Source organism: Phyllobates terribilis, unplaced genomic scaffold (assembly GCF_046119375.1).
Source record: "Phyllobates terribilis strain yellow unplaced genomic scaffold, ASM4611937v1 Scaffold_7__3_contigs__length_470593459, whole genome shotgun sequence".
NCBI lineage: Eukaryota > Metazoa > Chordata > Amphibia > Anura > Dendrobatidae > Phyllobates > Phyllobates terribilis.
Window position 1 is genome coordinate 243960874 of NW_027362767.1, and position 15620 is coordinate 243976493.

General features: G+C 48.5%; 1 protein-coding gene across 1 annotated transcript; it reads right to left on the bottom strand.

The window, feature by feature from the left end:
- Positions 1-756: 756 nt before the first annotated feature.
- On the bottom strand, positions 757-6090 carry DOLK (dolichol kinase). The gene is made up of 2 exons (XM_073640051.1): positions 6001-6090; positions 757-4468 (listed from the first exon to the last, which is right to left on the bottom strand). Exon 2 carries the CDS (start codon positions 4337-4339, stop codon positions 2774-2776), a length of 1566 nt encoding a protein of 521 aa, XP_073496152.1. The 5' UTR covers positions 4340-4468; positions 6001-6090; the 3' UTR covers positions 757-2773.
- Between the last annotated feature and the right edge of the window lie 9530 nt (positions 6091-15620).

Sequence of the window (15620 nt, forward strand, 5' to 3'; positions counted from 1 at the left end):
AAGGGCCCAACCAGTTATTAGGTTTAGGGGGCAATCACTTTTTCACACAGGGCCCTGTAGGTTTGGATTTCTTTTTCCCTTAATAATAAAAGACCTTCATTAAAAACTGCATTTTGTGATTACATGTTTTACGTTTGTCTAATATTTCAATGTGTTTTGTGATCTGGAACATTTTTGTGTGACAAACATGCAAAAGAATAAGAAATCAGGAAGGGGGCAAACACTTTTTCACACCACTGTATGCAAGGCAGCAAAGTGGTCCTCACCTTGCACCTTTTATAGGCACTATAGGTTGGATTGGGGGCTTCTGCTGATGGTGCTGTCATGAGTTCTGGCAAATCCCAATATTGGTAATTATGTCTTTTTTTCCAAGAAACAGCGCCATTCCTCTCCAGAAGACTGTGTCTGGTATTGCAGCACAGCCTGATTCAAGTGAAAAGTCGCAGCCTGTTAAAAAGAGGCTTCGTTTCTTATCTCATACAACCCAACTACTTCTCTTGTGAAGATCCACGCTATCACATAACGAATTAAAGGGATTGTAAGATTTTACCTAACGTCTGCCCATAGACTCAATAAGGTGTAAAAAAACAAAAACTGTTCTTTACTCCTCCTCCCCTGGGTCCAGCTCTGCCCTCCTCTCTATTGTTTGACTGCAGCATTGATGTCACGTTGAGAGTGCTGCAGCCAATCACTGAGCTCAGCGGCACATGCCGTCTATATTATTGTAATTGTAGAAAAAAACAACAGCACAAAATATACAGAACACACATTTATTTCAGAAAAAAATCTGTTTAAACCAACTTCCCTTTTTAATGAAGGAGTGGCTTTTTAGAGACGCTTAAAGGGGCAGTACCGTGCGTCTCTTAATACTTGAGATACAATTCTAAAATAACTCAAAATGAAAGAAATCTGGTTTCTAACACAGGGAAGCATGGTTTATGGATTCTGACCGTCAATGATTGATAATACTGTCGTTGTAATAAAAGATAAAGACTGAATCTCTCAGTCTATGTCCACAAAGGGGAAAGGAGTGTGATGTGTAAAGTGAGGACGGCGGCATGCAAAGGATTCCAGGGTTAGAAGAGATAGGTGATGTGATTTATGGATCCTGACAGTCGGTGACTGAGAGAACCGGTGTCCTCATAAAGGTAAATGCATGGGGCTGACAGATTTAAAGAGATAGGCACACTTTAAGGGGTTATTACATTTCCATTTAAAGGCGTTGTCCGGCCTTAGGGTACAAGTTTGCAGTTAAGCTATGTGTACGCGTAGAGCGAGCGATTCTCCGTTGCCGGGAGTCATGTGACCACAAGTATGTGATTTGCATACTTCCGGCCACATTCCCACTAGATGCGTCCAGCCTCGCTCAATTCACTTGTACTGAGCAAGGACGCAACGTGACCGCGTGTATGCAAATCACAGACTTGCACCCTAAGGCCACGGCCCCATTATCAGTATTTGGTCAGTATTCGGTCAGTATTTTTTCTCAGGAGTGGGAGCCAAAACCAGATGAGGAACAATCAGAGAAAAGGTATAATAGAAACAAGTCACCAATTCTGCATTTATCACCCACTCCTGGTTTTGGCTCCCACTCATTGAGAAAAAATACTGACCGAATACTGATAATGGGGCCATGGCCTAAGCCCCGACAACCCCGTTAAGGGGCTTTGCAGTTCAAAAAGAATTGCTCTTAAATGAATAACTCTTGCAACTTATTAGTATAATTCACATCTGACAGGCGCCTAGATCTTCACCTAGGTGTTTTGGCAGCTCCTCCTCAGAGACCAGAGGGGGCTGGCTGACTGCTCCTTGCAATAGCTAAGCCAGCCTCCTTCTTTTTATCAGTACATCAGCTGACACAGAGGGAGACTGGATTAGTTATTAAAATCAGCAGTCAGTGGTCTGGATATCTATAATTCAGGGGAACCTTTCAGAAGAGAACTATTAGTAAATTGCAAAACTTACTGATTTAAACACATTTTCTTACAACTAGACGATGCCCTTTGAAATGCTAATTTAAATGGGGAGCAATAGTTTTACAAAGGGTTAATTTGTTAGGCATAATAAGTGCCTAATATGTGGGAGGTCTATATATGTCACAATATTTTCTGTCTATGCAGAGCGAAGAGAAGCTAGCTAGTGAATCCGATGTCACCACGTGGTTGTGCCGTCGTCATGTTTCACGACCCCAGTGCTGGGAGTACCAGTCTCGCCAACCCACTGACCTGCAATAGTTCCTGGTTCTAAGTTTTAAAAATCTGCAATGGCACTTACACTCCGCTTGGCCCGACTTCTTATAAATAAAGTAGGTAAGAAACAAGTGCAGGAAAGGCTGATCTGTATTATTCCTTGCACTGGTTCAGTCACTGTGGGCAGATTGTGGGACACCATAGGGTAATATGTGGGTATGCTTGGACTTCTCCAGACATGGGAGGCGGCCAGAGCTCAGATCACTGCAGGTATATTAGTAGGAACCCTTGCTTTGGAACAACTTTATTTATAGTAAGTTGGAAATGCATCTGATGACCAATCTCCCCACAATCTGTCCTATATGATCTCCCTACCTTCTCAATCTGAGCGCATTCATATGTCATATCAGTCTCCATCATTATGTTACAGTCTATAGTTTCCCTGGATTCCTATTCCTTTTGATCCTTTTCTAAAGTGCCTAGACTTACAAGGGCGGGCCGTTGTGTATCCCTGATAACACTGCTTGGTGACCCCACAAAATCCAGCAATTCCGGTACCTGAAGACAAGATGACCCCCCCCACTTCAGATCATCAGCATGATGTGCAGGTAGAGCGGCAGCAATAAATTGTCTATCTGGGTTGTAAAAGCTTCTAATAACGTCACCAAAGTGATGGATCCCAATAACCACAAGTAGCCGCTGTTCATGGTCACATTAGTGTCACAGATCAGAAGCAAAGCGACGGCAATAATCTGGGCAAATATAGCCATCATGGTGCCTTCAAACGTCTTCTTGGTACCAAACCATTTAATCTCGCCCAAGGCGTTACCGCAAATGGAGGCGATGGTGTCCCCTACTCCTACCGCTAGTACCCCGCAATACGGAAGCAGAGTAGAAGGGCTGGATAAGGAGGATGCACAGAGTCTTGGGAACAGCCAGACTGGAAGAGACATCCCTAGGAGAAGGTAAATGTGCGTGAGAATCAGAGGACCGCTGTCCCTCTCGTCCAGGAAGAGTGTCAGCAGGTTCCTTAAGGTCTGTCCTAGCGGTCTGATCCGGAAGTAGCGTATATACTCTAGTAATACAAAAGCAGCAAAACAAGCAATGGAGCTGACAAAGAGCAGCTGCATGTCGTATAGGATACCGGGTATGTAAGTGGCCACCGCAAGGAAGTGAAAGTACTTGCGAGTCACAGTGGACACTTGAAGCTTCTTCGAGTCCGGAGTCCGTTTTGCGTTCTGGTAGAGAACAACAGCGCAAGCAGATAAAGCAAGAAGCACCCAGTAGCCGAGGAGATAGAGTCGCATACTGCTCTGTATGAGGAACTCCACCAGCCAGAAGACGGGATGTCTCTTTATGAGGTACTGTAGCCACGGCAGGAAGACTCCAAGCGCTAACACTGCCGTCATCATGTAAAAAAAGACTGAGGAAGTCCAAGTGGAAGAATCCATGAAAAAGAACAAGGCTGAAAAGAAAATTCCTAGGAGGACCAAAGCCACCACAGTGACCAGTAGGAGGTACTCTGCAGGATCTCCTTTACCACCCACGGTGTTCAGAGAGCGTTTGATGAGTTGGTTAATGACGAAGCTGAGCCCACCGAGAATGATCAAGGCTTCTCCAGGGGTGAAGCAGCGTGGCATCAGGTATAGAAGAATCATACTGAGGTATACGAAGATGAGGAGCACCTCAAGAACCTCAATGATTTCCGACACAGCCAGTGAATTCTTCATGGTGTAGAGTATGGCACTGCCAGCAGCTCCGGACACGATGCAGGTGTTTTTAGGTACAGGTTTTGTGATGCCAAGTGCAATTATGGAAAGAAAATAAGCTAAGGCCATTCCGGTAGCAGATACAACCACGCCGTACCTCTCAAAGTAAACATTACCGGAAACTTTGCACCTTTCTCTTATTACAATGCCCATCAGGGGGATGATCATGCTTGCTGGCAGAAGTCCGCTGTTGGCAGATGATCTGTACTGAAATACTGCTCCACCCGACTGTAATAACCTGTCCCACTTGTGCTGCACATAGAACGCCTGCACAGCCAAAGCCAGAGCGCACCAGGAAAAGCGGTCCCACACCACGGTATGGATGGTCAATACAATACAGAACACGACTAGAGACTCCGCCAGCAGCAGCTTATTCACCATGATGGCGGCTTTCCTGGATTTGCACACGTCTTCCTCTTGGATATGATCTCTGCTGCTCCAATGTTATCAATGCAAGGTAACTCCCTCTGTGTTTTGCATCATCTGTAGGCATTTCCGATCTAATTACACCTAAAAAATGATTATATTAGTAAATCGCCACTAATGAAAATGCACAATGCAAATGTAAAGCTCCCAAGATGTGTAGAAGGCCCTTACTCCAGAGCTGCACTCACTATTCAGCTGGTACAGTTACTGTGTACATACATTATTGATCCTGATTTACATCCTGTATTATACTCCAGAGCTGCACTCACTATTCCGCTGGTGCAGTCCCTGTGTACATACATTAATTATCCTCTACTGATCCTGAGTTACATCATGTATTATACTCCAGAGCTGCACTCGCTATTCTGCTGGTGCAGTCACTGTGTACATACATTACATTACTGATCCTGAGTTACATCCTGTATTATACTCCAGAGCTGCACTCACTGTCCTGCTAGTGCAGACACTGTGTACATAGATTACATTACTGATCCTGAGTTACATCCTGTATTATACTCCAGAGCAGCACTCACTATTCTGCAGGTGCAGTCACTATGTACATACACTACATTACTGATCCTGAGATATATCCTGTATTATACTCCAGAGCTGCGCTCACTATTTTCACTCCCTCACCCACTGATTGCCATGATATGAAAGTGCTTGTAAGCCGCTAATATCTCCACAACAGAAATTAAAATTATAAAATAGAACTGTTGAAAGGTCCTGTTTCAAGGGGTTTTGCAGTCACACGATATGGATGAGCTCTACACAGGACAGGTAATTATAATCAGATCGGTGGGGGTCTGACACCCAGGGCCCCCAGAAATCAGCTGCTTCCACCTCTGGAGGCGCAGACTGATGTGTACTGTGTAGTGGCCGTTGCCAGGTGCTGCAGATCATACGGTATTCTCTTGTACAGGAACTAATCTTCAGCACTAGGGAGCGGCCACTACAAAGTGCACATAGCTCTGCGCCTCCAGAGGTGGAAGCAGCTGATTGCTGGGGGCTCCGGATGTCAGACCCCCACCGAACTGATACTGATAACTTTCACCGTGTGCCTGGAGCCGCAGACCCCAGTGTAGACATACACTCCCACGCTGTGGAGACGCTGGTGCATGCAGGGGGCTGCCGTTACCAAGGTAACAGTCCCGGCATAATACACTGCACACATCCCATGGATTAGAGCAGGAGCCGTGCAGGATAGCCGCTGGGTGCTTGTAGGTTTCCTTGGTAACTCCATATTACCCAGCATGCACCAGACTCTACACACCTGATGTCAGGCTGATTGATGTAATGTAAAGGGGCGCTCCGGTCTTATGCAAATAAACCTTTGCTTCAATTCCACGCCACTAGCAAGATCTCTGCTTGCTGTCAGTGAAGTGGGACTATGGCATTTTACCCATAAAGCCTCAGTCCTACTCTCAGCTGAGGGTCTGCTACAATGTATCCAGTCCAGGAAATCCCACACTATAGAGTAGTAAGACAAAAGAAACAAGACTAAAGAAGCGTCCATTTCCCTTATAGAACACGATATCTCCTCTCAGAATGACCCTTCTGCTCATATCTTTTGTCCCACAACCAGTTCCCCCTCGTCTCATTCTGCCACCTTTTACCTTGGACAGCACCATGTTGTATTCCGGTCTCGTGACAGGAAATGACGTCACGGAGAGCTCTCATTTCCGCCCAAACAGAGGCGTGGTTCTGAGAGAGCGGTCACGTGACTTGCGGGGGTAAAGACGAGTGGATGATGTTACTATGGGGGCTTGCACAAGAAAGGAGTTGACGTTTCTGTTGTGGAGCTACATGCTAGGGGGCTGCAAGGGGAAAGGGGTGAAATTTGCGTGTGGCTGCATGCTGGGGGGACTATGCAAGAAAGGGGGTGATACTGTATACTGGGGGACTATGCAAGAAAGGGGGTGATACTGTATACTGGGGGACTATGCAAGAAAGGGGGTGATACTGTATACTGGGGGACTATGCAAGAAAGGGGGTGATACTGTATGCTGGGGGGACTATGCAAGAAAGGGGGTGATACTGTATACTGGGGGACTATGCAAGAAAGGGGGTGATACTGTATACTGGGGGACTATGTAAGAAAGGGGGTGATACTGTATGCTGGGGGACTATGCAAGAAAGGGGGTGATACTGTATACTGGGGACTATGCAAGAAAGGGGGTGATACTGTATGCTGGGAGGACTATGCAAGAAAGGGGATGATACTGTATGCTGGGAGGACTATGCAAGAAAGGGGGTGATACTGTATACTGGGGGACTATGCAAGAAAGGGGGTGATACTGTATACTGGGGGACTATGCAAGAAAGGGGGTGATACTGTATACTGGGGGACTATGCAAGAAAGGGGGTGATACTGTATGCTGATGGACTATGCAAGAAAGGGGGTGATACTGTATACTGGGGGACTATGCAAGAAAGGGGGTGATACTGTATGCTGGGGGACAATGCAAGAAAGGGGGTGATACTGTATGCTGGGGGGACTATGCAAGAAAGGGGGTGATACCGTATGCTGGGGGGACTATGCAAGAAAGGGGGTGATACCGTATACTGGGGGACTATGCAAGAAAGGGGGTGATACTGTATACTGGGGGACTATGCAAGAAAGGGGGTGATACTGGGGGACTATGCAAGAAAGGGGGTGATACTATATGCTGGGGGGACTATGCAAGAAAGGGGGTGATACTGTATACTGGGGGACTATGCAAGAAAGGGGGTGATACTGTATGCTGGGGGGACTATGCAAGAAAGGGGGTGATACTGTATACTGGGGGACTATGCAAGAAAGGGGGTGATACTGTATGCTGGGGGACTATGCAAGAAAGGGGGTGACACTGTATACTGGGGGACTATGCAAGAAAGGGGGTGATACTGTATGCTGGGAGGACTATGCAAGAAAGGGGGTGATACTGTATACTGGGGGACTATGCAAGAAAGGGGGTGATACTGTATACTGGGGGACTATGCAAGAAAGGGGGTGATACTGTATACTGGGGGACTATGCAAGAAAGGGGGTGATACTGTATACTGGGGGACTATGCAAGAAAGGGGGTGATACTGTATGCTGGGGGACTATGCAAGAAAGGGGGTGATACTGTATGCTGGGGGACTATGCAAGAAAGGGGGTGATACTGTATGCTGGGGGGACTATGCAAGAAAGGGGGTGATACCGTATGCTGGGGGGACTATGCAAGAAAGGGGGTGATACCGTATACTGGGGGACTATGCAAGAAAGGGGGTGATACTGTATACTGGGGGACTATGCAAGAAAGGGGGTGATACTGGGGGACTATGCAAGAAAGGGGGTGATACTATATGCTGGGGGGACTATGCAAGAAAGGGGGTGATACTGTATACTGGGGGACTATGCAAGAAAGGGGGTGATACTGGGGGACTATGCAAGAAAGGGGGTGATACTATATGCTGGGGGGACTATGCAAGAAAGGGGATGATACTGTATGCTGGGGGACTATGCAAGAAGGTGATACTGTCTGCTGGGGGGACTATGCAAGAAAGGGGGTGATACTGTATACTGGGGGACTATGCAAGAAAGGGGGTGATACTGTATACTGGGGGACTATGCAAGAAAGGGGGTGATACTGTATGCTGGGGGGACTATGCAAGAAAGGGGGTGATACTGTATACTGGGGGACTATGCAAGAAAGGGGGTGATACTGTATACTGGGGGACTATGTAAGAAAGGGGGTGATACTGTATGCTGGGGGACTATGCAAGAAAGGGGGTGACACTGTATACTGGGGGACTATGCAAGAAAGGGGGTGATACTGTATGCTGGGAGGACTATGCAAGAAAGGGGGTGATACTGTATGCTGGGAGGACTATGCAAGAAAGGGGGTGATACTGTATACTGGGGGACTATGCAAGAAAGGGGGTGATACTGTATACTGGGGGACTATGCAAGAAAGGGGGTGATACTGTATACTGGGGGACTATGCAAGAAAGGGGGTGATACTGTATGCTGAGGGACTATGCAAGAAAGGGGGTGATACTGTATACTGGGGGACTATGCAAGAAAGGGGGTGACACTGTATACTGGGGGACTATGCAAGAAAGGGGGTGATACTGTATGCTGGGAGGACTATGCAAGAAAGGGGGTGATACTGTATACTGGGGGACTATGCAAGAAAGGGGGTGATACTGTATACTGGGGGACTATGCAAGAAAGGGGGTGATACTGTATACTGGGGGACTATGCAAGAAAGGGGGTGATACTGTATGCTGGGGGACTATGCAAGAAAGGGGGTGATACTGTATGCTGGGGGACTATGCAAGAAAGGGGGTGATACTGTATGCTGGGGGGACTATGCAAGAAAGGGGGTGATACCGTATGCTGGGGGGACTATGCAAGAAAGGGGGTGATACCGTATACTGGGGGACTATGCAAGAAAGGGGGTGATACTGGGGGACTATGCAAGAAAGGGGGTGATACTGTATACTGGGGGACTATGCAAGAAAGGGGGTGATACTGGGGGACTATGCAAGAAAGGGGGTGATACTATATGCTGGGGGGACTATGCAAGAAGGGGGGTGATACTGTATACTGGGGGACTATGCAAGAAAGGGGGTGATACTGGGGGACTATGCAAGAAAGGGGGTGATACTATATGCTGGGGGGACTATGCAAGAAAGGGGATGATACTGTATGCTGGGGGACTATGCAAGAAGGTGATACTGTCTGCTGGGGGGACTATGCAAGAAAGGGGGTGATACTGTATACTGGGGGACTATGCAAGAAAGGGGGTGATACTGTATACTGGGGGACTATGCAAGAAAGGGGGTGATACTGTATACTGGGGGACTATGCAAGAAAGGGGGTGATACTGTATGCTGGGGGGACTATGCAAGAAAGGGGGTGATACTGTATACTGGGGGACTATGCAAGAAAGGGGGTGATACTGTATACTGGGGGACTATGTAAGAAAGGGGGTGATACTGTATGCTGGGGGACTATGCAAGAAAGGGGGTGACACTGTATACTGGGGGACTATGCAAGAAAGGGGGTGACACTGTATACTGGGGGACTATGCAAGAAAGGGGGTGACACTGTATACTGGGGGACTATGCAAGAAAGGGGGTGATACTGTATGCTGGGAGGACTATGCAAGAAAGGGGGTGATACTGTATGCTGGGAGGACTATGCAAGAAAGGGGGTGATACTGTATACTGGGGGACTATGCAAGAAAGGGGGTGATACTGTATACTGGGGGACTATGCAAGAAAGGGGGTGATACTGTATACTGGGGGACTATGCAAGAAAGGGGGTGATACTGTATGCTGAGGGACTATGCAAGAAAGGGGGTGATACTGTATACTGGGGGACTATGCAAGAAGGGGTGACACTGTATACTGGGGGACTATGCAAGAAAGGGGGTGATACTGTATGCTGGGAGGACTATGCAAGAAAGGGGGTGATACTGTATACTGGGGGACTATGCAAGAAAGGGGGTGATACTGTATACTGGGGGACTATGCAAGAAAGGGGGTGATACTGTATACTGGGGGACTATGCAAGAAAGGGGGTGATACTGTATGCTGGGGGACTATGCAAGAAAGGGGGTGATACTGTATGCTGGGGGACTATGCAAGAAAGGGGGTGATACCGTATGCTGGGGGGACTATGCAAGAAAGGGGGTGATACCGTATGCTGGGGGGACTATGCAAGAAAGGGGGTGATACCGTATACTGGGGGACTATGCAAGAAAGGGGGTGATACTGGGGGACTATGCAAGAAAGGGGGTGATACTATATGCTGGGGGGACTATGCAAGAAAGGTGGTGATACTGTATACTGGGGGACTATGCAAGAAAGGGGGTGATACTGGGGGACTATGCAAGAAAGGGGGTGATACTATATGCTGGGGGGACTATGCAAGAAAGGGGATGATACTGTATGCTGGGGGACTATGCAAGAAGGTGATACTGTCTGCTGGGGGGACTATGCAAGAAAGGGGGTGATACTGTATACTGGGGGACTATGCAAGAAAGGGGGTGATACTGTATACTGGGGGACTATGCAAGAAAGGGGGTGATACTGTATGCTGGGGGACTATGCAAGAAAGGGGGTGATACTGGGGGACTATGCAAGAAAGGGGGTGATACTGTATACTGGGGGACTATGCAAGAAAGGGGGTGATACTGTATACTGGGGGACTATGCAAGAAAGGGGGTGATACTGTATGCTCGGGGACTATGCAAGAAAGGGGGTGATACTGTATACTGGGGGACTATGCAAGAAAGGGGCTGATACTGTATGCTGGGGGACTATGCAAGAAAGGGGCTGATACTGTATGCTGGGGGACTATGCAAGAAAGGGGGTGATACCACATGCTGTGGGGACTATGCAAGAAAGGGGTTGATACTGTATACTGGGGGACTATGCAAGAAAGGGGGTGATACTGTATGCTGGGGGACTATGCAAGAAAGGGGGTGACACTGTATACTGGGGGACTATGCAAGAAAGGGGGTGATACTGTATGCTGGGAGGACTATGCAAGAAAGGGGGTGATACTGTATACTGGGGGACTATGCAAGAAAGGGGGTGATACTGTATACTGGGGGACTATGCAAGAAAGGGGGTGATACTGTATACTGGGGGACTATGCAAGAAAGGGGGTGATACTGTATGCTGGGGGGACTATGCAAAAAGGGGGTGATACTGTATACTGGGGGACTATGCAAAAAGGGGGTGATACTGTATACTGGGGGACTATGCAAGAAAGGGGGTGATACTGTATGCTGGGGGGACTATGCAAGAAAGGAGGTGATACTGTATGCTGGGGGGGACTATGCAAGAAAGGGGATGATACTGTATGCTGGGGGACTATGCAAGAAGGTGATACTGTCTGCTGGGGGGACTATGCAAGAAAGGGGGTGATACTGTATACTGGGGGACTATGCAAGAAAGGGGGTGATACTGTATACTGGGGGACTATGCAAGAAAGGGGGTGATACTGTATACTGGGGGACTATGCAAGAAAGGGGGTGATACTGTATGCTGGGGGGACTATGCAAGAAAGGGGGTGATACTGTATACTGGGGGACTATGCAAGAAAGGGGGTGATACTGTATACTGGGGGACTATGTAAGAAAGGGGGTGATACTGTATGCTGGGGGACTATGCAAGAAAGGGGGTGACACTGTATACTGGGGGACTATGCAAGAAAGGGGGTGACACTGTATACTGGGGGACTATGCAAGAAAGGGGGTGATACTGTATGCTGGGAGGACTATGCAAGAAAGGGGGTGATACTGTATGCTGGGAGGACTATGCAAGAAAGGGGGTGATACTGTATACTGGGGGACTATGCAAGAAAGGGGGTGATACTGTATACTGGGGGACTATGCAAGAAAGGGGGTGATACTGTATACTGGGGGACTATGCAAGAAAGGGGGTGATACTGTATGCTGAGGGACTATGCAAGAAAGGGGGTGATACTGTATACTGGGGGACTATGCAAGAAGGGGTGACACTGTATACTGGGGGACTATGCAAGAAAGGGGGTGATACTGTATGCTGGGAGGACTATGCAAGAAAGGGGGTGATACTGTATACTGGGGGACTATGCAAGAAAGGGGGTGATACTGTATACTGGGGGACTATGCAAGAAAGGGGGTGATACTGTATACTGGGGGACTATGCAAGAAAGGGGGTGATACTGTATGCTGGGGGACTATGCAAGAAAGGGGGTGATACTGTATGCTGGGGGACTATGCAAGAAAGGGGGTGATACCGTATGCTGGGGGGACTATGCAAGAAAGGGGGTGATACCGTATGCTGGGGGGACTATGCAAGAAAGGGGGTGATACCGTATACTGGGGGACTATGCAAGAAAGGGGGTGATACTGGGGGACTATGCAAGAAAGGGGGTGATACTATATGCTGGGGGGACTATGCAAGAAAGGTGGTGATACTGTATACTGGGGGACTATGCAAGAAAGGGGGTGATACTGGGGGACTATGCAAGAAAGGGGGTGATACTATATGCTGGGGGGACTATGCAAGAAAGGGGATGATACTGTATGCTGGGGGACTATGCAAGAAGGTGATACTGTCTGCTGGGGGGACTATGCAAGAAAGGGGGTGATACTGTATACTGGGGGACTATGCAAGAAAGGGGGTGATACTGTATACTGGGGGACTATGCAAGAAAGGGGGTGATACTGTATGCTGGGGGACTATGCAAGAAAGGGGGTGATACTGGGGGACTATGCAAGAAAGGGGGTGATACTGTATACTGGGGGACTATGCAAGAAAGGGGGTGATACTGTATACTGGGGGACTATGCAAGAAAGGGGGTGATACTGTATGCTCGGGGACTATGCAAGAAAGGGGGTGATACTGTATACTGGGGGACTATGCAAGAAAGGGGCTGATACTGTATGCTGGGGGACTATGCAAGAAAGGGGCTGATACTGTATGCTGGGGGACTATGCAAGAAAGGGGGTGATACCACATGCTGTGGGGACTATGCAAGAAAGGGGTTGATACTGTATACTGGGGGACTATGCAAGAAAGGGGGTGATACTGTATGCTGGGGGACTATGCAAGAAAGGGGGTGACACTGTATACTGGGGGACTATGCAAGAAAGGGGGTGATACTGTATGCTGGGAGGACTATGCAAGAAAGGGGGTGATACTGTATACTGGGGGACTATGCAAGAAAGGGGGTGATACTGTATACTGGGGGACTATGCAAGAAAGGGGGTGATACTGTATACTGGGGGACTATGCAAGAAAGGGGGTGATACTGTATGCTGGGGGGACTATGCAAAAAGGGGGTGATACTGTATACTGGGGGACTATGCAAAAAGGGGGTGATACTGTATACTGGGGGACTATGCAAGAAAGGGGGTGATACTGTATGCTGGGGGGACTATGCAAGAAAGGAGGTGATACTGTATGCTGGGGGGGACTATGCAAGAAAGGGGGTGATACTGAATGCTGGGGGGACTATGCAAGAAAGGCGGTGATATTGTATACTGGGGGACTGCAATAAAGGGGATGCTACTGTATGCTGGGGGACTATGCAAGAAGGGGTGATACTGTCTGCTGTGGGGACTATGCAAGAAGGGGTGATACTGTATACTGGGGGACTATGCAAGAAAGGGGGTGATACTGTATGCTGGGGGACTATGCAAGAAAGGGGGTGACACTGTATACTGGGGGACTATGCAAGAAAGGGGGTGATACTGTATGCTGGGAGGACTATGCAAGAAAGGGGGTGATACTGTATACTGGGGGACTATGCAAGAAAGGGGGTGATACTGTATACTGGGGGACTATGCAAGAAAGGGGGTGATACTGTATACTGGGGGACTATGCAAGAAAGGGGGTGATACTGTATGCTGGGGGGACTATGCAAAAAGGGGGTGATACTGTATACTGGGGGACTATGCAAAAAGGGGGTGATACTGTATACTGGGGGACTATGCAAGAAAGGGGGTGATACTGTATGCTGGGGGGACTATGCAAGAAAGGTGGTGATACTGTATGCTGGGGGGGAATATGCAAGAAAGGGGGTGATACTGAATGCTGGGGGGACTATGCAAGAAAGGCGGTGATATTGTATACTGGGGGACTGCAATAAAGGGGATGATACTGTATGCTGGGGGACTATGCAAGAAGGGGTGATACTGTCTGCTGGGGGGACTATGCAAGAAAGGGGGTGATACTGTATACTGGGGGACTATGCAAGAAAGGGGGTGATACTGTATGCTGGGGGACTATGCAAGAAAGGGGGTGATACTGTATGCTGGGGGACTATGCAAGAAAGGGGGTGATACTGTATACTGGGGGACTATGCAAGAAAGGGGGTGATACTGTATGCTGGGGGACTATGCAAGAAAGGGGGTGATACCGTATGCTGGGGGGACTATGCAAGAAAGGAGGTGATACCGTATGCTGGGGGGACTATGCAAGAAAGGGGGTGATACTGTATACTGGGGGACTATGCAAGAAAGGGGGTGATACTGGGGGACTATGCAAGAAAGGGGGTGATACTATATGCTGGGGGGACTATGCAAGAAAGGGGATGATACTGTATGCTGGGGGACTATGCAAGAAAGGGGGTGATACTGTATGCTGGGGGACTATGCAAGAAAGGGGATGATACTGTATACTGGGGGACTATGCAAGAAAGGGGGTGATACTGTATACTGGGGGACTATGCAAGAAAGGGGGTGATACTGTATACTGGGGGACTATGCAAGAAAGGGGGTGATACTGTATGCTGGGGGACTATGCAAGAAAGGGGGTGATACTGTATACTGGGGGACTATGCAAGAAAGGGGGTGATACTGTATGCTGGGGGACTATGCAAGAAAGGGGGTGATACCGCATGCTGTGGGGACTATGCAAGAAAGGGGGTGATACTGTATACTGGGGGACTATGCAAGAAAGGGGGTGATACTGGGGGACTATGCAAGAAAGGGGGTGATACTGGGGGACTATGCAAGAAAGGGGGTGATGCTGTATGCTGGGGGACTATGCAAGAAAGGGGGTGATGCTGTATGCTGGGGGACTATGCAAGAAAGGGGGTGATGCTGTATGCTGGGGGACTATGCAAGAAAGGGGGTGATGCTGTATGCTGGGGGACTATGCAAGAAAGGGGGCGATGCTGTATACTGGGGGACTATGCAAAAAAGGGAGTGATACTGTATGCTGGGGCGACTGCAAGAAAGGAGGTGATACTGTATGCTGGGGGGACTATGCAAGATAGGGGGTGATACTGTATACTGGGGACTATGCAAGAAAGGGAGTGATACTGTATGCTGGGAGGGGCTATGCAAGAAAGGGGGTGATACTGTATGCTGGGGGGACTATGCAAGAAAGGGGGTGATACTGTATGCTGGGGGGACTATGCAAGAAAGGGGGTGATACTGTATACTGGTGGACTATGCAAGAAAGGGGGTGATACTGTATGATGGGGGGACTATGCAAGAAAGGTGGTGATACTGTATACTGGGGACTATGAAAGAAAGGGGGTGATACTGTATATTGGGGGATTATGCAAGAAAGGGGGTGATACTGTATGCTGCGGGGGCTTCACAGGGAAGTGAGGGATGTCACTTGTAGGGGGCTGTGCAGTGAAGGAGGGGATGTTACTCAAGAGGGGCTGCGTGGGAAGGGAGACATGACCTGTGACCCATGGGGGGGTTGCATAGAGAAGGGGGTCGTTACCCTTCGGGGGGGGGGGGCTGCG